General features: G+C 38.8%; 1 protein-coding gene across 1 annotated transcript in view; it reads left to right on the forward strand.

Moving 5' to 3' along the window:
- The window catches only part of LOC126252642 (ras GTPase-activating-like protein IQGAP1), a 367,157-nt gene that overhangs the window by 341,649 nt on the left and 1,130 nt on the right, over nt 1-24,378 (forward strand). Inside the window, exons 31-32 of the mRNA XM_049953548.1 lie at nt 7,316-7,559; nt 14,935-15,068. Of these exons, the coding sequence (XP_049809505.1) occupies nt 7,316-7,559; nt 14,935-15,051 (361 nt within the window). The 3' untranslated portion in view covers nt 15,052-15,068. The remainder of the gene's footprint in view (nt 1-7,315; nt 7,560-14,934; nt 15,069-24,378) is intronic.

The raw sequence follows: 24,378 nt of genomic DNA on the forward strand, positions 1-24,378 counted from the left end.
AGAACACCACGTTAGGAGGGGGTGGGAAGTATCTCGGGTAGGACGTCCCTCATTTCAGGGCATGATGGTAGGTAGTCAAAGCCCTGGTGAAGGGTGTGGTTCAGTTGTTCCAGTCTGGTGTGGTACTGGGTGATGAATGGGACACTCCTTTGTGGCTGGTCCGTGGGGCTGTTGGGAGGATTGGCAGTGTGAAGGGAAATGGCACAGGTCTGTTTGCGAACTAGGTTCAGGGGATAGTGCCTGTCTGTGAAGGCCTTGGTGAGACCCTCAGCATACTGAGCAGGGGAATTTTTGTCACTGCAGATATGCCATACCCGGTTGGCCAGTCTGTAAGGGAGGGATTTTTTTGTGTGAAAGGGATGACAGCTGTCAAAAGAGCCATCAGAGAGGAGGAGGTAAACATCTAGCTGGGTTGAGGAGCAGCATGTGAAGAGGATTAGAGAGAAGATATTGAGGTTGTGAAGGAACCCACACACAACCGCCAACCCCAGCTTCTCAGGCTGGAATGCAAGTATCATATGGGATGCAAGCATCAGTCTGAAGGGGGCACCTGTTGGCATTCTAGTTCCTGAATACTCCACCAGACAGTGTTAGCCTCTCTCCCCACCTGTACACTACTATCCCTTCACCTTCCCCACCCCCTCCAGATTGCTGCTTGCATCCCAAATGATAGTTGCATTCTGGCCCAAGATGCTGGAGTTGGTGGTTGTGTGTGAGTGAGGTGTGCTTCCCTGTATGAGTACATGGTATCTATCTCTCTTTTACCGATGAAGGCTGTGGCTGAAAGCTTTATGTAAGTGTCTTTTTCGTACATTGTTTGATAAATGTTACCTCTGTCGTTTAATATTTGAGAAAAGTATACACACTCCTCAACTTCCTGTAGAGGCATTTTTACAGTCGTCCTATTGTTATTCTCAACTGAAGTAACTGAACAACATTTTAGTCTTTCAAATTTACTAAAGATAAATTAAAAGTGGCACAAAAGATCAATGCTATGCCTACATTGAAGGAAATGCACAAGAACTGACAGTATTTGCACTGTCACCAAAGTCAGTGTTGCACTGAAATGAGTTGAGACGCAGAAATGTGTCCATTCAGTTTCAAACAATTGCCTCCATCTTTATCATATTATTGTACAGTAATTCAGAAGTAATAAATGTAATAAAAGTTTTGTTCTATTTTTACAGTGCATGGCCGAACTTTCTAAAATGTTTTTAAAAACAGTATTCCATATACTGGAATGTGGTAGTATGGATCAAAATGACGAAAATCTCCAGTAAACATGGGCCCTAAAATGCATATCTTAAAAGCTGTGGACACTTGTTCAGTAGATATGTTTCATAGTAATGGAGATGTAGTACTCATAGCTCTTAAGGTATGCATTTTAAAGCCCATGTTTGTTGGACTTTGTCGTTTTTGGTCCATACTACCACCTCTCAAAATATGGAATACTTTTTTAACACCACGTATATACCAATGGAAAGATTTTACTATTACATGATAAAGACAGGGACAGTTGTTTGAAAACAAATGGACCCATTTGAAATTAGTCGCTTTTTATGTCAGGCAGAAATTTGTTTTGTATTTTCTTACTCCTTTTCTTCATCTGGAAATTTCCTGTGGATTGAGATTTATTTGTGTTGTTAGTTGTTGTTAGTCCCATATTTATTATTTGTGATAGGAGTGCAATTAATTTTCATTCATTGTTTAGTAAAAACAATTTATTTTGTACTTGTAATTATAGCATTTTATGCCACAGGTTAATTTGCAACTGTAGTTTATCTTGAGCCTATTTATATTATCAAATCTCTTTAACAACAAACTTTGAACAATGCACTTTGGCAACTGCTAGACAGTGTATTATGGAACCTTTGATCAAAGATCATTGTCAAACTTAGAGTGTGGGCATGATCAAAGTTTGCCACATTGTACACCTGTTTGACTTGCTTCACGTGCTTCTAACCTGTAAAATGACATCAAAGTTTACTTCGTGTATGGCTACCACTGCAGTGATAATTTCTAACTGCAAAGAATATGCAATTCTTCTTAACACCCAACACATTGATTATGAAAACCACAATAATCGGTAAGATTCTTAACAAAGAAATAACTGCAGCCATCAGCTGTATTCAGAGTTGATGCATCGTAGATGACATGAGGAAGAAATTTAGTGGACTTAGGATTTGGCAGAAATCTAAGTGGTGTTAATAAAGCACACATAAATTAAATGAATGTATTTCTTTGTTACTCTAAATAACCTAATCTTCATAAAATCCTGCTCAAGTGAGTTTACATACAGTTTCACATGCCTCTGAAACAACACGTGAAGTGGTATGCTATGAGATGAGATGTGGGTATTACATTGCAAGCTGGAATAGTTTTCACTTGTTGCTAAAAATCTTAATGTAACCTTGAGATGATCTTTAGCAGGAACTGGATTTCATAAATTAGTGACGTTTTTGCAGATATAAGGGACATTTTTGTAACGGCAAACTGAAATGTATATTTGTCCATTCTCAAATAATTTTCATAGCTTTTTATGTCATCACACTGGAGCTCATGAAGCAAATTCCGATGAATACTGCTTCAAACTTCTCATTACCTACAGTTTCACACACCTTCATTTCCATTTTGCTTTCATTTTAATCAGTATGCTTACTGCCAGCATTACATTAAATTCTGCTGCCCAGGCGAGTAAATATTCAGCATTTACATATTTTCATTTATGAAGTAATTTTCTATACATCAAATTTTATCGGTACGTAGACACTTTTACCTATCAGTTATGTTAAGAGGTTTTGGCAGTTCATAGACCTGCATTAAAATATTAGCCACTCAAATTTATCCACGTATGTATTACAAGTAGCTCATGTATTATTGTTGTGGATGTCTTAGTGAAAAAGAAAAACATGTGGCACATTCCAAGTCAGGTGTTATCAAGACAGGGAAAAAAATCACTCTTCAGTTCATCATTTACACTTGCACACTTCCGTACATTTGTCAGATACTGACTCCTAGCCGGCCGGAGTGGCCATGCGGTTCTAGGCGCTACAGTCTGGAACCGCGTGACCGCTACAGTCGCAGGTTCGAATCCTGCCTCGGACATGGATGTGTGTGATGTCCTTAGGTCAGTTTGGTTTAAGTAGTTCTAAGTTCTAGGGGACTGATGACCACAGCAGTTAGTCCCATAGTGCTCAGAGCCATTTGAACCATTTTGAACTGACTCCTAAGGAAAAAGTCACCCACCAGTGTACCCCCATTATTTCAGTACAGAAACGCCATGAAAGGAAGCTGTAGTTTCTAACAATGATAATTATTAGAAAAAAACAAAAGAACTAATTTATATAGGTACCATCAAATCATTATCTTCACAAGTATCTTTTATGACGTGTGCACTTTCTATGCAGTCTACACTGTGTCAGTGCAAAATAAATAAGATGGTGATATCACTTCGGAAGGTGTCATACGTTCTTCAGCTTGGAAGATCCAAAAGCTGTAATTATCATACAGTGTTGGCTTTGCTTCTACTTCTATTCTGAATTAAGTGAAAAACATCCATCAATGACATCAAAAAATCCAGTTATGCCGTATCAGTTTTATTTGTGATAGATGAGTGTACACAATGCACTACAACAAATTTGCAGATAAATGTGTATGATGCCCTTCTACCACATTCTGTGTTAATTCTGAGTATTGTCATGCCAAGCTGTCTGAAAAATGTTGCTAATATAATGAGAACAATACATGAAAAGACAGATGCTACTAACTTCTTTATCGTAAGTAGCAATCTGTTTTCTCCTACATTGTTGATATTACAACCTGGAGTTTCCATTGTTTACTATAATGTGAAATTATTCTTTATTTCTCTTCAGCAACAAGAAATAATGGTGAGAGATTGTCTTTGGGTAGTATGATGGGCATACACTTGGAAGATCCAAAATGCACCACTAATAAAAACTTCAGGCCAGTAAGAAAGAAGTTTGAACAACTTTGTTATATTGATTTTGAATCTGAAAGTTAAAATAATCAGAGAGTAGCGCCACATCTTGCCATGCTTCTGGAATTAACATAAAACAAACTGACATTTTATTTCCCGCTATGGTTGCATCCTTTCTGAACTCAGTGGGGCCCTAGAAATAACTTGTAGAAAAGTGTTGTTTACTCAGTTGTATCATTCTTGCCCAACCAAACAAAATACAGTAGAGTCTCGATAGTTCGAGTGGTTGCAACAATCTACTTTTTTCTTCTTCTTCTTCTTCTTCTTCTTCTTCTTCTTTTTACTGACATGATAAATAATGCAAACATAATTGCAAAAGGTAGATAGGGAGAGTACAGTTCAGTGACAAAGCAGATAACAATGCAATCAACACTGACGATAAGCTCGCTGCCCTGTTGCACAAACATCTGTTGTCAGTATGGCACGAAATACCCCAACTGCTGCCGGCTGCTACCGATCAAAACTGGGGAGTTCATACGCTGCTGTAGTTCCCAGTACCTGTACTGTACAGTGTTGTGTGTCACTTTGTTTGTTGACTGTGTGTTCCATTGTACACCTTACAAAGATGAGTGCTGTAACAAAAAAGAGGAAATTTGTGCCTTTGCATCTAAAATTAGAAGCACTAAGACGACTTGACAAAGGAGAAACAATAAAAAAAACTTGCTCTCGAAAATGGTGTTGGTGAAGTTACTGTCGGTGCCTGGCGAAGAAACTGACTGAAATTGGAACAGTTTTCTTTACAAAAATGCTCACAAGAATCTCTCAGTGAAAGAAGTATAAAGAAGTCAGACTTCGAAAAAACAAGTGAGGCATTGTTCATGTGGTTTACCCAACAGAGACAGAAGGGTGCTCTGATTTCTGGCACAGTCTTGCAAGAAAAAGATTTGTTTTTCAGAAACCAGCTGCAGGAAGGAGATGACAATTTCGCCACTAGTGTGGGCTGGCTCGACAAGTGGAAGAAGAGGTATGGAGTGCGTCAACTAGACGTATGTGGAGAAAAACTCTCTGGTTACGCTCAGGCCGTTTCAGAATTTATCGTCGAGTTTAAAAAAATCATAAATGAAAAAAAATTGTCTAATGAACAAATATATAACTGTGACAAAACTGGGCTAAATTTTAAAATGTTACCAGCGAGAACACTTGCTTCTTGTGAAGAAAAAAGTGCTCCTGGGCACAAAAAAAGCAAAGAGTGGGTCACAGTTATGGCAGCTTCAAATGCAACTGGAAACCACAAACTAAAACTAGTTGTGATTGGGAAGTCTGCCACGCCAAGAGCATTCAAGAATGTATCCATCTAAGCTCTTCCGGTTGTCTATACACATATCAGAATAATCCCTGGATGAATCAGGAAATCTTCAAGAACTGGTTTTTTAACTCATTTGTATCTGACTACAAGAATTTTTTAAAAGAAAGGGGACTGCCATGCAAAGCAATTTTGCTCATGGATAATGCGTCCTCACATGCAAGTGCAGGAGAACTGCAGTGCGACGGTATCCGCGCCTTGTTTTTCCCGGCAAACGTTACCTGTCTCATTTAGCCCATGGATCAGGGCATTCTGGAATGTCTAAAAAAAAGTATCAACAGTAATTGCTACAGTCAATCCTGCATTCCGAAGACAATGAAAACATTGTAGGAGCTTTGAAGAAAGTGACTTTGAAGGACGTCGTGTACTGGATTAGCGAATCTTGGACCGAAATAAAGTCAGACACAATTTCTAAGTCATGGAGGAAAATTCTACAGGAAAGTATGCCAGACACAGAAACTGAAGATTTAGCAGATGACGACGATCAACCATCGTGTAATTTAATCAGAAGATTGCCAGGGTGTGAAGAGGCAGAAGAGGTGGAAGTAGGCAAGTGGTTAAATTCGGACGAACAGTTGGAAGTGACAGACTCTTCTATAATTGACATGGTTAACATTCCATGGCAGTGTGAGGATGACGAGGCAGAGGCTGCACCGATGATGAGTCACATCGAGGGCTACTCTGCTCTCGAGGCTGCCATATGCTGCGTGGAACAACAGCCTGAGGCGACACCAACTGACCTACTGCTCCTGAGACGGTGGCGTGACATTGGCGCGAGGAAATGTTGCAGCTTCGCCAAACAAAAGACGCTTCACTATTGTCTAAATAAATAATTATTGTTACTCTGCCAATGCAAATGCATGTGTAAATACCTTTATTTTAATAAAGTTCATATTTTGACTGTGTTAGTTACAAAATCATAATATTTCTTTTTCCTATTTAAATTTCGACAGTCCGAGTTTTCGATAGTTCGAGGTGGTTCCGATCCCGTTCACCTCGAACTATCGAGACTCTACTGTATGGGCATTTCCTGCTCCAAGCATAATGTGGCGTCCACACCCAACTTCAAATTATTATATGAAATCAAACGGTTAATTTGTATTGGACTGTTACCATGAAAATAGCCACCGTGCAGAAGGCTAGAGTGGCTTGTTACACCTATTCTTACACGGGCATCCAAAGTAAAATCAAAGTTAGCAGTCTTCCTGTCATTTTATTTTCAATTGTTACACCTCAAGAGTAAAGTTGCACAGTGGTCCCATTTAGAATAAGGAATCTTTGTGAATCATGAAGTAGGATATTTTTCCACAGAGATAGCAGCACGTGCATATACAAACCATTTTCCTTCACCAAAACAAAACAGTGCTGTATTAGCTGTTGAGATGGATAGTGACAGTGCTACTCCTGTTTTTGTACAGTTTTAAGTCTGACAGGACCCTTCTATAACTGCTAAATCATCTTACTCTGAGTTTAGGACAAATAAGTATTAAAATCATAATCTGACCAGCCGTAGGTTTCCTGTCATTTCCCTGTATCACTTGAGTGAGCAGTGGAACGATTGCTTAATGCAGCCACAATTACAACACTTCCTCACTGCAAGTGCCCCCACCCCCTAATGAACTCGGTGTTAGCTTAACATTAAATTCTGACCTTCATGCTACTATTTTATTTTGATTCTGAATTACTGTTTTCTTCCTATGTGTCCAGCCCCAAAGAAGAACAGTGTGCAAGCAGCCGAAAATCTTGCATTACACCAGTGGGTAGTATGCTCACTCATTATTTTACACAATGCTTTGTTCTTAAATTGCTCTGCAAAACCTCAGATTGACACTTCATGCATGTGTTTCTAACTGTTATTACAAATGATTGAAGACATACATACACATCAGAGGTGTGCTTTTTTTTTCCTCCACCAAAACATTTACACAAACTTTCACAGTTTATCTGTTGGCTGAGACAAAATATATAAGGGACTTTAATAACAGAAAACTTATATGACATACACTGTGTTGCAGAAAAGTGCACATCCCGAGAAGTGAGGCTGGAGAGAAACATTCAAAAGCAAGTAGGAAGCTTAAACTGCGTTATAGTGCTGCTCGTCTACATGAGAAAGGAATACTGCTTGAAGTTGATGGACTACCAGCTGCTCAGTTTCGTAACCTACAGTTTGAAATAAGCCCGTCTGAAACGCCTGGCATATTTATTGTCTCCGCAAAGTTCATGGGAGTTGACATGGAGAAGGTGGATATTGATATGCAGGTAAATTAAATATTATTGCATTCTGTTATAAAAAATATTGATAGTGCTAAAGCTCAAATTAATATTTCTGTGCTATATTTTCATTGGTGCACAAATATGTGAATAAAACTGTGTTGTATACAGGGTGGATAAAAATTGTGTCACAAAATTTTAACCCTGGATAGCTGATGCCCGTAGGAACCAAAATTACTAATGTTGTGTAGGTCGACAATGCATCATTTTCAAACCACGGAAACTTGGCGCCATGAACCCCGATTGGCCGTGTTGCCATTCATCGGTTGACAGGCAGCACTATGGTTGTCAGTTCACACATACAAAAGCCCCTTGCCCCATCACTGCCCCAACATTATACTCACACGTGTCAAATAAGTCTTACTGTTTGTCTCCACCTCACGTCAGAGGCATCACACCTAAGCTTCGCTTCAGAGCAATCATGCGTCACATGCGATTTAGTCATACAGTAAGCATGGCAGCACAGTATTCGTTTGAAAAACAATGAGATATGGTTTTTGTTTATGGATTAGCCGATGGTAATCCGCATGAAGCTCAACGGTTGTATGAGGAACAGTACCCAGCAAGATGCCACCCACACCCACAAACATTACAATAATTCACCGGCGACTTGGTGAAACAGATTGTTAGCGGGATATCGTGGTGATGCTGGAAGACCTTGAACACGATGGGATGCTGCATCCTAAGAGACTGTTCTCGAGCGCTTCAAGGAAGCAACTACGACAAGTACTCAAGTGACTGGACACGACATGGGATCACTCATCAGTTAGTCTGGGAGGTTTGAGGGATGACAGCCAGCATCCATTTAGTTTACACCCTGTCAAAGACCTAAATCTTGTGGTGGATTATGAACACAGGCTAGGGTTTTGCTGGCAGTTACTGCAATGTGTTGCACAAGATCCCAACTTCCCCACCATTGTGTTGTTTACCGATGAGTGCACTTTCTATCGGGATGGCCTTTACCACACTCAAAATTTATTATTGGGCAAGGGTAAATACTCACATCACATTCGTCCACAGACACCGGGAACAATGCTGGAAGATGTTCCCCTGGACCTACAGCTACGCAAGTGGTTGCAGCATCATGGGGCACCCATACATAACAGTCATGCTGTGCACAGATATTTAAATGAACTCTTCAATGGCTGGGTAGCTGGCAGATGTGCTCGTACGACATGGCCCCTGTTATCACCAGACCTCACACCACTGGACTTTTTCTTGTGGGGATTCTTCAAAGTTAAGGTTCACCACCTGGATGCAAACCACCTAGAAACAAAGAGGAATTAATGTATTGCATTCAACATGCTGGCAATTAAATCATGGCAATGCCAGGAATCTTTGAAAGAGTTCGGTAAAACACCTTTCGACGTTACCGAGCTTGTCACGTCTTGAGGGTCACCAATTTGAACACCTGCTTTAAGTAAATAATGTCCTAGCTACAAAAAAAGGCTCTTTTCTGTGCTGATGCAATTTGTAAAAGATATTCTGTACACGAACTAACAGCTGTTGATAGGTTTGTTCCCAGTGCGTCTTATCATGAAACTAGAATAGATGTGTCAGGACGGATTTGCCCCCAGTGTGGAAGGCTGGCACGCTACCACTGAGCATGCAGACCGGCAGGCAAAGCATTCACGGTCATGCATTGACCAGAGCATCCAGCAACTGGGCAATCTCGTGGCCAATCAAAGTGCTTGGTGCCAAGTTTCCGTAGTTTAAAAATTGTGCGTTGTTGACCTACACAACATTAGTAACTTTGGTTCCTAGTGGTGTCAGGTATCTAGCTTTAAAATTCTGTGACAAAATTTTTCTCCCCCCTGTATAATCACAAATTTTGATTTTTGTATATTGCAATTACAAGGGCATGCTGAAAGGTAATGACTCCAAATTTTTATTGTGTTTCCAATATTGGTTGAGGTATTACACGTCACACATATTACTTGTTCGAGTTTCCAGCTTTCCTGACAAAAGTTGCAAATCTCTGCTGCTAGAGGCCTCCAAATTGTTATTTGTAACATGACGGTGTGTAATGTAACCGTGTTGGTGCATGTGAAAAAGCATGCTGTAATTGAGTTTCTGACTGCAGAAGAACTGCCTTCAATTGAAATCCATGGAAGAATGAAAGCTGGGTATGGTCATGATTGTAATGATATCAGTAATATGCGACATTAGGTGGTTCATGCTCTTAATGAAGGAAACGACAGTGCTAACCTCAATGTGCTTCATAGATCTCACAGTGGATTATTGCGTATGACGATAGATGAGACTCATGGGGATCAGAGTGATAAACTCATAAGAGAAAGTTGTAGGATACCATAGACACAGCTCTGAGATAAATGTGGCATATCACGAGTGTGTGTAAGGACCATCATTGCAGAACTGCTGTACATGTAACAGTGAGACTGGTGCCCCCCCCCCCCCCCCCCCCAAATGCTCACTCTTGACTTGAAACTGAGGAGGATGGACACCTGTCAACAGTTTCGTTTGTGTTTTGAGTGTTGGGGCTGATAGGTCCCCAAACAACATTTTGGCAGGTTGTGAAAACTGGTTCACCATTTTTACCCTGAAAACATGATAGAAGCAATGGACTTCCCCCACCAAGTATCACAAACACTAAGAAAGATAAAGACCATGCCATCAGCAGGTAAAATCATGGTGACAGTGTTCTGGGATGTTCAAGGTATGGTGTATTTGGAATTCTTGCCTAAAGGCACCACCATAAACTCTGTGAGGTACAGCGAAACCCTCAGGAAACTAAAAGCATGCATTCAAGGAGTTCGTCTTCACATGGAGCACTCTCTCCTTCAGCATGACAATGGCAGACCCCACACGAGTACTGTTACATCCGTAGCAAACCAACACTTTGGGTTGACTGTCATCGATCATCCTCCATACAGTCTTGTCTTGGTCCCCATCCGATTTCCTCATGTTTCCAAAACTTGAAGAACACATTCGATAACTTCACTTTGATAGTAATGAAAGGGTGCAAGCTGGGATGAGGTTGTAACTCCATCAACAATATCAAACATTCTACAGTGATGGTGTCAACAAACTGTTTTCTCCTTGGGAGAAATATGAGTATGTTTGTTGCTAGGGTGACTATGTTGAGAATTTAGACATGATGAATAAAGATGCAGTGTTAATAAAGTTGGTTATATTTAAAAAGCTAAAACAATTCGGAGGCATTACTTTTCAGCATACCCTAACATATCATTCCTAAGCTGTATTATTCACAAAATGAAATGATGTATGATAAATGGTATCTTTCAACAGGTGTGAACTTTGTGGTGATTTTTTCTTTAAGGAAAAAAAAATTAATTGTTGTAATGATACACAAGATGCTGTGGTTCAATGAATGGTATACAAACTAATTTTAAAACTTAGGAATATTTTTGCATGTGGTCCAGTTTTGACTAATCAGTCCATAGTCATTATTTTGGTTCAGTTATCACCTTTTGCTTCACACTTGTTTGTTTTTAAAACAGTGTTATTCTTGTACCTGATGATTGGGAAATCTTTATTACAGGGCAACAATTCTTTTTACACTTTCCTGTATAAGTGTAAATATAAAATTCTTCTGTTGACAGACTGTTGTAGCTTCAGCTAATAAGATTACATGACACAGCATGGAAACCAGTCTGTACTTTAAATTTGCAGTGGTACCAATAGTTTGTAACATGGTTGTTTAATAAAGATGCTTAAAGTTAATTACTTTCAACATATGAGCCTTAACCCATTTGAGGTACTCTGTGTCTCGTGAAATGTTGGTGGAAAGAGGGACAGTAAATGAGATGAACAAGGCAGAGGGTATAACATCAGCTTTATGTCTACCTTTAAAAATGGGTAATTGCCAGAAAAAAAAAAAAATTAAAATGAGAAGGAATAATTGGTGTTGGTGAAGTGGACTGAAAACCCAGATGAATGTACATAAATATTAAGCAGAGTATTTTCTGATTCTAAGCTTTTAAATATTCATGTAATCTGATTTTAAGTTGTTGTCCATGCCACATGTAACGTATTTTCAAGACATACACTGCAAATTATTTGTTCTCAATACAGAACCTTTCACTAGGTCCTCTGAAACCAACACATTAAAAATGCGTGAGCATAAACCAAGAGTGACCTGTAGCCTTTGTAGTAAACTAAAAGAATGTGTCAGGTTAATTTCTATCTCAAATCTCATCATCTTGAGAGCAAAATTCTACTGGTAGATCTGGTCTAGCGGTTCTAGGCGCGCAGTCCGGAACCGCGCGGCTGCTACGGTCGCAGGTTTGAATCCTGCCTCGGGCGTAGATGTGTGTGATGTCCTTAGGTTAGTTAGGTTTAAGTAGTTCTAGGGGACTGATGACCACAGATGTTAAGTCCCATAGTGCTCAGAGCCATTTGAACCATTTTCTACTGGTAGATCCATAGAAGCATGCCTAATCTGATACTGACTTGCTGCTGACCGAGGTTCATATCTAGCTCTAGCTCACAGTTTCGATTTACCGTGAAATTTCTTTTCAGTGTATTCTGTGCCACTAAGTAGATTCATTGCAGAGTTGTGTTTGGTTCCAATCTGTTCGCATTTTCATATTGCATTGTGTACAATCCCCAGAAGCTAAAAACTTCAACAAAAAATCACTCAATCAGTAGAGGCATGAAAAAATTTGTTTTATTTGATTTTTTTTTTTTTGTCAATTTTTTTGCTCTTTTTTTTGTCAGTTTTTCACTAATTTTCAGGTTATGTGTTGACAGTTTTCAGGTGTGTAGCCAGTTGTTGGGTGATTTTTCGCCAGTTTTCACATAAGGTTTCACCAGTTTTCATGTGATTTATGCCCTTTTTTGGGTGATATAACTCTGCAACCATACACTGTTTAAAGTTGTTTTTAAAGCATTGTCATAACTCCATAGTGCTCTTCTGAGGCAGATTTATGGCGAACCATAAGCACTTCACTGTAATGAGAAAACAGGTGTTCAGAGTTTTTGTTTTAGCATGTAAAAACAAACTGCCTTCTGCACAACAGTAGACATTTGACAATTACCACATTTCCTGCTGGCTTGGAAAATTGTTTTTCCACAAATTCTGAAGGGTTGCATCCCTTCAGGGTATCTACTCCACTGAGACCTGCCATTGCAGATAAATGTAAGAATCATTACCATGTAAATATTTGTAGGGTTCATCATCATCATCATTCTGAGGATGAAACAAGAACCTAGGGCTGTGAACACAATCTGTTTTCATAAGAGTTGACGGCTGGCCGCAGTGGCCGAGCAGTTCTAAGCGCTTCAGTCTGGAACCACACGACTGCTATGGTCGCAGGTTTGAATCCTGCATCAGTCATGGATGTGTGTGATGTCCTTAGGTTAGTTAGGTTTAAGTAGTTCTAAGTTCTAGGGGACTGGTGACCTCAGATGTTAAGTCCCATGGTGCTCAGAGCCATTTGAACCATAAGAGTTGTCAGCCTAGTCTGGAGGTGCAACCCAGTGTGTTTCACTGTTTCCTTTAACTCTGCCTGAAGTACCTATGTGTTTGTAAGAGGTTGTGGGTTTCATTACTAAACAGATCATTTCTCTCAATAAAGGATCCATCTTGAAATTCCTATATATTTAAACTTATGTAACAGTTTTATCTGCCGAAGTCACATTTGCTGATAATTTTGTACAACAAATTTTACCATAACTGAGACATTTCAGAGAGTTGCTTACTGCAGTGGATGAATTGCACTGCATATTTTTGTAGTATATAGGTATAAAATCAAATACCACCAAATACGGTACTTAAGCTTCAAAAACACCCAAATCAAAATAGTACCTGTTCAGTTTGCTTCTATCAGCCAGTCACAGCATGGGACACACATCATCACACAAACTTGTTTCTGGCAGTATAACAGAACACTGAGAATGTTTATTTGATACTGCAGAATGAACATTTCACTCTGCAATTGAGTATGTGCTGTTTTGAAACTTCCTGGCACATTAGAGCTGTGTTCTTCATCAGGACTCTTGACAAAATCATGACCTACAGCCTAACCTAAAGCATGGGCTACACTACAGATCAACCCATTAACACAAACTTGATCTACAAAATAATGAAAATAACATTTAATAAAGCTCCATGGGGAATTAATACTATGTGCCAAACTGAGACTCAAACCCGGAAATTTGGCTTGATAAGAGTATGGCCCCCAAAAGGCAAGGTTCTATATTTCAGTCCTGGTTCAGCACTCAGTTTTAATCTGCTAGTAAGTTTTACCCAGTATTATTATCTCTATTTTGTAAATAATGTTTATAGTGACAAGTGGATGTGTAGTGTAACCAGAGGTTTAGGTTAGGTTGAAAGGTGATATATGGTTGTGAGTGGGCGAAGCCAATGATGATTGTCTAAGAAGCTACCATACTCCTTGTAAACCATGATTTAAATTATTCCATCTGTTACAGTTGATGACATTGATGTTTGTATGACTTCATTTATCCTATGGTGTGATTGATAGAAGCAAGGTGACATGTTGATTTACATGTTTGTGAAGCTAAATTACTGTATTTATGGTGTGGAAAGTTCTGCCAGATTGTAAATCCTTTAGGAATAAAGGAGACAATTCACAGAATAATACAAGTGTTAAGTTATCAACCAGGTGTCACCTGCCCCTCACCCACGCACAATTTGTCATCTTTGCCCCTAAGACACTCACATAAAGTAATGTATTTTATAATTTTGTATTTATACTCGCTTTCTGCAACAATACCCAGTTTAATTACTATACAACATTAAAGATTCACTAAAACAAGCCATTTACAGCAAAATTTATCATACAAAAGTATTGGGAAATGTGGCATTGACCAATAAAAGTGTTACCAGTATAGAGTTCTTTGGAAGATGGGTGTTATGGTTCCTTATGTGGGAAATGAATGGTCATTTTAAGGAAATACACAAACCTCAGACTTGTGAAGAAGTCGAGATCTAATTTCAGCATCAAATAACCATCAGTCATTGATATTAGTAAACTCCTGCTCTCAGATTTTACAACATTTTTACTTGGGAGTAAGGGAAATGTCTAACTTTATTTTTTGAGTTATTGTTTACATGAATACTCTGGTCCACACTCATGAGCATTCAACAGAAAATATAATGAACTTCATGATACATGGCTTTCACACTGCAGAATGTAATTATTACAATTTAAATATTTGGGTATTGTGACCTCTGATTGGAAGCATGTTGATTTGTTGTATTATTGCCACATATCCTGAAGAGTCAAGGAGAAAATGAGAGATCATATCATTTTCTGAGAAACTAAGATTTCTGGTGAAGATTTTTAGACCAATTAAATCTGCTTATAGATTAACAATTTTTAATGTGCCATATCATTCTCTGTTTATTTTTCAGAATTTACTGCAGCTTCAGTATGAGGGCGCAGCTGTTATGGATCTATTTGGCAAGGCAAAACTGAATGTTAATCTCCTATTATTTCTGCTTAATAGAAAATTTTACAGCAAATCATAATTCACATTACACATAAGGTAATGGAAATGGAAAAATATAATATTTTTAGTAGCTTTAAGATACTAGTTACCTGTTCATCATGTGTGTGCCCTATGAGCAGATCTTTCACTGCAGTCGCAGCACCTTTCAAAATGAAAAGGATGGCTTAGCAAAGGAGACCTTCACAGTTGTCAGTTGCACAAAAGGTCCATCCCACAATAAATTATAACAAAAGGGTAACAAGCTTCAGACGTACCAGCATAATAAATTAAAGAGAGAACTGCTGTTCATCTGGAGCAGGCAACTTAAAATATGTACAACAAATGTGACAACAGTTTTGTCATGTTTCACTACTGAAGACATAATTTGTTTCAGTCTAAGGGAGTTCTACTGTTAAGCTGCTTAATGCAGGTGGCTAACAGTTCTTGCTACTGACAACTGACCAATTACTTACATTTCACCATTGCCACATTATAGATATTTGTGTGTCTACATAATGTCTTACTGTTATACAGCTACATGTACCAAAGTGATAATTGTTACTTTCTGATAATTGCATAAATTTACATGTAAGCTGATAATTTGCCCAGGTGAAGTAAAGATTTAATCTCTCATAAAATTCTGTTTTTAATGCATAGTTCTTTTGTGTATTGTGACTCAAAGGTAATGGCTTTGTTTGTACTGTTATTTCAAGCTATAAAAAATGTTTTTCATTTTGAGTACAAGAGAAATATAGAAGTGAGACACAAACAAATTGAAACGGCATTATATGAACAGTATGAAGAAAATTAAAACTTACGAGAAGTAACTATGTTGCAGTTACATGATTTCCACAATGAGATCACCACCTAAATCCCCATTTGCATCTGGAAAAGGGTCGTTTCAAAGATTTTGTGGAAAATGATGACATTCATAAGGTGCCTTGATGCTGAAGGAGCTCAGCACAGCCTTATTTTCTTTCTCTCCTCAAGAAAATCACTCTCTACCTGTTCAATCTCAGAGACATTTCTTGGAAAAGTAGAAAAAGTATTGTTAACTGTAATGGGCAAAATGTATTACATATTAACATAGATGCTGAAAGTCACATCTTTTGACAAATTGCTTAAAATCATTTAATATCTTGTAGAATTAGATTTTTGTATTTGGTATAGATGGCATGTTGCACTCTCAAATTGATTAAGTGTAAATACTTGATACTTTCTTACTAAAATGAGAATTTAGATAAGGCCAGAGCTGGGAACACATGTCAGAAACATCTTCCATCCAGCAAGATTCAATGAATTCATAGTTTTATTTATTGTACTTCAACTTCAGATGTTGTAAAGATATTTATCTCTTGTTCATAGAAAATTTGGAATGCTTCTTTCTTCACAAAACTATGAGTAAAAATAAACCAATTTTAACCAAATGGGATCAAGACTGAACTAAAGAACTCTGCCAAAGATTGCAATAAAATTACTTCTATACACATACTAATTATATGTTACTTTGACTAAAGATATGGACAACACTGTCATATTCCAAATTTATTGAAGTTAGAGGGTCCGTTTTGAATGTTTATGGAGTTTTATTAAGTCATAAGGTTGTAAGCCACAATGTCTTTAATATTTTAAACACAATCATATGTATAATGTAATAACGATCACCACCAGTTTTGACCATACAGTGGCCATCTTCGCATTCTATGTCATAGATGGTATTTGATGAAGTGTTGTCACAATAAATCTGAAAACAGTAGATGTTTGTGAAAATTAGTTATGTTCAAAACGGCCACACTATTATTCTGTCGATTATTGTAAATATTTTAATTTGTTTGTTTTTCTGTCAGTATAAAATGCAATATCATTATTGTACTTGTTCTTGGCAGGGCCAAGTACACTCTGGACAATACCTAATTCATTATTGTCATTATTAAGTAAATCATATTTTTAGATGGCTTATTTTATAAATAACATTAAATCAATCAGACAAAATCTCAGTTACCCAATTATTTTTGTGTATGTATATATGTATGTGAAATAACATTCGAAACTGTGTACAAATATATATTGTTAAGTATTTTTAATACTTGTCTGAAAGTAAAATATAATACCTGTAATGGATATTTTGTATAGGACACATTTTGTGCAGGATGCCACATGCAAAAAACCTGTTTGTGTGTTCAGAATATGTTCATTCAGGTTAATCATATCTCTCTCTCTCTCTCTCTCTCTCTCTCTCTCTCTCTCTCTCCTTCCCTCTCCTCCCTCCCTCCCTCTCCCCCCTCCCTCCCTCCCTCTCCCCCCTCCCTCCCTCCCTCCCTCTCCCCCTCCCTCCCTCTCCCCCTCCCTCCCTCCCTCTCCCCCCTCCCTCCCTCTCCCCCCTCCCTCCCTCCCTCTCCCCCCTCCCTCCCTCCCTCTCCCCCCCTCCCTCCCTCTCCTCCCTCCCTCTCCCCTCTCCCCCCTCCCTCCCTCTCCCCTCTCCCCCCTCCCTCCCTCCCTCTCCCCCCTCCCTCCCTCCCTCTCCCCCCTCCCTCCCTCTCCCCCCTCCCTCCCCCTCCCCCCTCCCTCCCTCTCCCCCCTCCCTCCCTCCCTCCCTACCCCTCCCTCCCTCCTTCCCTCTCCCCCTCCCTCCCTCCCTCCCTCCTTCCCTCTCCCCCTCCCTCCCTCCCTCCCTCCTTCCCTCTCCCCCTCCCTCCCTCCCTCCCTCCTTCCCTCTCCCCCTCCCTCCCTCCCTCCCTCCTTCCCTCTCCCCCTCCCTCCCCCCTCCTTCCCTCTCCCCCTCCCTCCCCCCTCCTTCCCTCTCCCCCTCCCTCCTTCCCTCCCTCCCCCTCCCTCCCTCCCTCCCTCCTTCCCTCTCCCCCTCCCTCCCTCCCTCCCTCCCTCCTTCCCTCTCCCCCTCCCTCCCCCCTCCTTCCCTCTCCCCCTCCCTCCATCCCTCCCTCCCTCCATCCCTCCCTCTCCCCCTCCCTCCCTCCATCCCTCCCTCTCCCCCTCCCTCCCTCCATCCCTCCCTCTCCCCCTCCCTCCCTCCATCCCTCCCTCTCCCCCTCCCTCCCTCTCCCCCTCCCTCCCTCTCCCCCTCCCTCCCTCTCCCCCTCCATCCCTCCCTCTCCCCCTCCATCCCTCTCTCTCCCCCTCCCTCCCTCTCTCTCCCCCTCCCTCTCTCTCCCCCCTCCCTCCCTCTCTCTCCCCCCTCCCTCCCTCTCTCTCCCCCCTCCCTCCCTCTCTCTCCCCCCTCCCTCCCTCTCTCTCCCCCCTCCCTCACTCCCTCTCTCTCCCCCCTCCCTCACTCCCTCTCTCTCCCCCCTCCCTCACTCCCTCCTTATCTCCTTCCTTCCCCCTCCACCCACCCTCTTACCCCCATGTTTGTATAACTGTCCCTGTCCCAGTCTCTCTTTATTGACACAGATGAAGGACAATCTTTTACATTTTCTAGTCAATTTGAATCAAAGTTATATTGAAAATTATAGCTATTTTTATTGCAAATTAGAACCTACAGAGAAGAAATATTACATGAGTTGTGTTCTATTTGTATAATGAATCTGTATTAACAGAGAACAACATTTGTTCAATTGCTCTCTTATTGAAAGACAGGTTACATGTCTTTATTCAAATTTGTATGTATAACTGTTTCTTTCAAATTGCATAAATCCTTACTCTTATAATTTTTATGTGCATTTGTATTTTTATATTTTTTAATTCTAAAATGATTAATCTCTGGTAGCAATTAAATTTTTGCAAATCATTTTCTTATTTTTCTTTGTATCACCCCTAATCAACACTTTCACTGTTTTGTGCATCAAAGGACAATGCAGCAGAATAATTTTTATTGTAGTTCATATAACGTAATAATTTAAAGACAACCACCCATTTTTCTTAAGTGATAACATAATTCCTCAGTAAGAACTTTACATGACATAGTTTTATGGGTACTCCACAAGAACCATGGTCCTTGCCAAGGTGGGCTGGCTTGTGTTTGTAAATGATAAAAGTAGCTGTAACATAGGTGCATCCACAATGGAGGGGTAAATTTGGTGAAGCCAGACTAAGAATGGTACTACACTAACAGATTTCTTTGACAAAGAAAATGGATCAAATATTCATCACATTTCTCGGGCAAAGATCTTTGCCGTTGCACAAAAATATGCATTACACTGTCAGCAAATATTGTGTCATAGTTCCTTCAGAATGGCTGACATACAGTAACACAAGAACCACACGATTTCAACTGGGAAATTGCTATTTTTAATGCTGTTAGTTTCCCAGTCACTAAATGGGGCTGTTATTGTTCCAATACACACATGAAGTGAAGTGCAATGAACTAATATTTCTCCTCCTATTAATGTTAACACACAAAAGAATCTGAGTACAGTGTGATGTATACGGTTCACAGTAGCTGGGTCGTCTCGTCGAAAATTACGTGAGAAATGAATTGTGACCTGACCTGTGTTAAGTTCCAAAGGAACTGACTGTGAGTATATTCATGTGCTTGCCAAGTATTTTCTGATGCCTTTCACCACTTGTCTGCTTCACAAATTTTTTTACAGATTTCAGACGCATTTCAATACATTCAAAACTAGGTACAATTTTTAGTTTCTTGTATATTAGCTAATGTTTATTCTTATAGAAGACATTTTGACCTTTTCCTTGCTTCTGTGCTTTGCTTGTACCTATCAGGTTTCTCTTTCTTGGCTGCAACATTAAGTCCTCCAGCACATCTGCCCATGACACTTTCTTCTATATGTGCATATCTTAACCTAAATGTAGCACATGTTCTATTGCATTTAGCACAAAATACAGTTCTTATACATGTTTGACTATCGCTGCTGTCCTTGAAAAACTATAGTTCTTCAGTTCTCTATTCAGTGAAGAAATAAACATTGATGGTGACCATTAACTTGCCTCACAGTTTACTTGGTTCTGACTTCATACACAAAACTGTCAGTGCAGCCTATTCTAACTCACTTTGAAGAGAGAGAGTGAGTTTTCTATATTCCATGCTATAATAGGAAAACATTTTATTTCGTCACAGATTATAAAATGCCTTTCCATATGTATAGTGCCACAATAAGTTCCAATATATGACATCCTTTGCATTTTGAATGTTCTTCCCCACCCTACATAACAATGCCCAATGGTTTTGCAGTGTATTTTTATAGGCCAGCTGGTTGCAGTAAACAGGGATGATTGCTTTCTTTGACCAAGTCTAAGGTGAGATGCTAGATTTAATCAAATAAAATTGATGGAAAGCAGCATTTGAAGAAGTTCCCTATTACACTACGTCAAATACTTTTCACAAACCAACATTGTCAAAGAAATTTGATAGTGTAATATTGGCCTTACCTATGGTCCCTGAAGAGGGGCAGCAGCTTTTTCAGTAGTTGCAGCGTCAACAATCTGGATGATTGATTGCTGTGGTCTTGCAACATTTGCTAACATGGCCTGCTCTGCAGGTACTGCAAATTGTTGAAAGCTAAGGGATTTAACAACTATTATTTTTCCCAAGAGCAAGCAGCTTTTCTGTATGATCAAATGATGACTGCATCCTCTTGCATAAAATATTCTGAAAGTAAAATAGTCTCCCATTCGGAACTCCAGGTGGGGACAACTGAGAATATGCCATCACCAAGAAAAACTAAACTGCCATTCTACACATTGGAACATATAATGTTAGGTCCCTTAATCAGGTAGGTAGCTTAGAAATTTAAAAGGGAAAATAGGTTGAAGTTGGATACAGATAGATTACAAGTTCCCATTAACAACTGAAGTGGTTAATACCCAACAATGTGGGGGGTTTTTTTAGGGAAGAGAAGAAAACTGGGATAAAATTTACTGACTTTGAACTTTTTTTAGGTTATGGCCACTTACAAATTCAAAAATAACAGAAATTTACAATTAATGAATACACTGCACACTTCTAAAATTAAATGTGATGTAATATGATAGTTATAATGCACTCTGTAGTAACTGTAGCTCTCATACGCGTATTTAATATGCAACATACCAAAATTAGGGAATATTGGTAGATTTTCTTATCACAGTCATAGATTATGATCCTTCCTCTCAAATAGCTAAAGCATGGGCAATTTAAGCTAAATTATAAACAAAAACAAACTGCTGTTAAGTGAATAATAATAAATGGCATAAACGGTTTTTATCTGCTGATAAGAAATTGTAGGCGACACCACAAATTTATGTTGAATAAAGTGACAATTTACTCAATCAGTCACATTAAAGACTATAGAGCAATGGTAGTCTTACAGTAATTATGTTTAAAAGATACAATCTGGTAATATTCAACTGCAGTTAAGAATGTGTAAATCTGTGTGATCAGAATGGTAGTAGACACTACAAATCAATAACTCATCACTAGAATGAGATTTTTCACTCTGCAGCGGAGTGTGCGCTGTTATGAAACTTCCTGGCAGATTAAAACAGTTTTAATCTGTGCAACAGACAGTCACCCAAAAAATTTCACTTCACCGGAGTAACTGCTCTGCAATATCACGTCTCTCCTCTCTAGGATATCAACAAAAAGTTCATTGTATAGCTTCCACTCGGTACCTCCTCCAGAAATCCAACCTCCACAAATCGGCATCTCTGAGAGCCTTGCCAATCATGCAAATGATGGCACGATTTCCAAAAATCTATGAAATAGACCACCATTTTCTTTATTATAAAGGTAAAGGTTAGATGTATGGTTTAAATTAAAGAACATTTATTTCTGCTCCTGTAAAGGCCAAACATGACATGGTACATAAAAAAGCAGAGACTTAATTAATTAAACATGATCTAACACATATGCACTTATACCAATTATCAAGAAACACGACTTAAAACATATGAAATATATGTTTGGCATGCTCAACTGATGCATCTTTTCATTCTGTCAATTTGTGATAGAAAATCTTACAGATCATTTACCGTTTTTGAATTGTAAAATTTTTAATACTGGCCAACATAACTTTTGGTTATCATTAAGAAACAGTTAATAATTGAGATAAACGGAACAGGGTCATGTATGGTAGGATGACCAAACGCCCCATTGTTAAGGGGTCTCTCTCTCTCTCTCTCTCTCTCTCTCTCTCTCTCTCTCTCTCTCTCTCTCTCTCTCTTGCATCCTGTTGTCCCGCAAAATACTCAACGAGACGCCAAATATCCCATTTTTTTGTAATCAGCGGTAACTTTTCATCTCTCTCACCTCCATTTTGTGTTTTTATTTATCTTTACATCAAATTAATGTCATAGATGTAGTTTTTTCAACATTTTCTTGAGTCCTGCTTTGTCTTGAATGCAAAGGTGGAATAAAGGAAAATTATTTTGGTCATGGTATGCAGAGAGATGTGAGCAGATTATTTTCTGTCAACATTCACAGTGCCAGTGACTTATGCACCAGCTTTGTGATTTGTATCGATTATTTGCTACTGCAGAAATATTGGAAAGATGTAACAATTTTTCATTAAAAAATGTTATAGGGCTACCAATGTTCAGTTGTATTTATAGTTAAGAATTAGCTATTCACTGTTAGATGACATAAATTTGCAGTAGATGCAACCAACACAATGTTTGGACTATTACTTGCTTTAGTGCGCTCCACTGTCTGTAGTTTTCTGTGTGCGAAACTAACTCGTGCCCATTAATATGAGGAAAAGAAAGTGTTCTTTCTTGAAAACTATAAAAGAAGAGTTCTCTTTCCTGAATGAAACCGGAGTATGAATGTAGAATGCACATTGTGTTGTTCAGGTTTTTCCATTGAACCTGGAAGACATGCAAATATAATGCAGCATGTAAAGAAAAAGAAGCACCTGCTAGCAGTTTCTGTGAGATTTTCTAGCAACATACCTTCCTTTGTAAGAACAAATAAATTACAAACAGAGGAAGATAAACGTTTTGCTGTGGAGGAAGAGCTGTTTGTGTTCCATACTGCAAAACACATTCATTCTTTCCATTCAATGGACTGCATGTCTCTTCACATCAGAGACCTATTTGAGAAGAAATTCACATGTTGTAATATAAAATGCGAGTTAGTTTTAGTGAATGTTTTATCACCATATGCAGTGAGTGCATTTCAGTCAGATCTTAAAGGACCTTAAGTATGTGTCTGTTATGGTTGATGCATCAAGTTACAAAAGCTTAAAGCTCGTACCAGTTCTAGCGAGGTATTTCATTCCTACCAAAGGTGTTCAGTGCAAAGTAATTTGTCTTCAGAACACCAGTGGTGAAATGGCAGGATTATTAGCCACCTGTATTCTGGATATTTTAGAAAAGGAAAATATAGTTGACAAGATTGTCGCATATTGTGCAGATAACTGAAATACCAACTTTGCTGGGTGAAAGAGAACAGAACAAACACTGTTTATTCTAAACTGAAAAGTGCTCTCAAGAAGGAACATTTAAGGCATCGGTTGTGCAGCCCATGTGGTGCACAATGGAGTTCAAACAAGTGCAGATATTCTTTCCATTGACATAGAAACAAAAGTGAATAAAATTTTTCACATTTACACTGTGCATTTGGTGGAACTGAAATCATTCTGTGATTTTGTTGACACTGAATACAAGCAAGTTGTTGGTAGTATTAAAACTAGATGCTTGTCATTGTTGACAGGAGTTACAAGAGTTATTGATCTTTGAAATCTTATTTTCTGTCTCGGCATCGGAGTCCTGTATGGCTGAAATAGTTTTTGAGAGCCCACAGTCACTGCTTTGGCTTCATTTCACACAAAGCCAACTGAGAATATTTTCAAATTCTGTCCAAAACTTGAAAAGAACAATTTCAGCAACAGAATCAGCTGAGGAGTTAGACCTGCTTGAAAAAAAAATACAATAACAGGAAATTTAGTAAATTTCAATTTTTATTATTATTTTTTTTCAATTTTAATTAACTTGGGGAAGGAAGGTATTTTCACTCAGTCAAAACACAAGGCAATTGCAAATTTATTTTATGACACTTTTGTGACTTATTTAGGAAAGTGGATTTCTCCATTTCAACCTCTGAAATCATTTCACTGGATAACACTAACACATTCTGTTTCTTGGACTGAACTTTTAAATTACCTGAAAATTCTCAACACAGTAGATTTAGGAGCAACATTTCAGATAGATGAAGAGGTATTGTTCATGATATAAGACATGTGAACAACATTGTATCCAAGAAACTTGAGGAATGGGGAAAAGCTAATATGGAAACAGATAAAAGATAGTGTGTCATATTCCATACACTTAAAAGTACAGGTACTTCAAGTAAAAATAAAGTGGTGCTTCTGAGTTTTGCTCTTGCTGTATCAGGCACAAATGCTGTTGTGGAAAGTGTATTTCCAATTGTGAATTCCCTTTGGATTGATGAGAAAAATCATTTTACCACAGAAAC

This window comes from Schistocerca nitens, chromosome 1, assembly GCF_023898315.1.
Source record: "Schistocerca nitens isolate TAMUIC-IGC-003100 chromosome 1, iqSchNite1.1, whole genome shotgun sequence".
NCBI classification, from domain to species: domain Eukaryota; kingdom Metazoa; phylum Arthropoda; class Insecta; order Orthoptera; family Acrididae; genus Schistocerca; species Schistocerca nitens.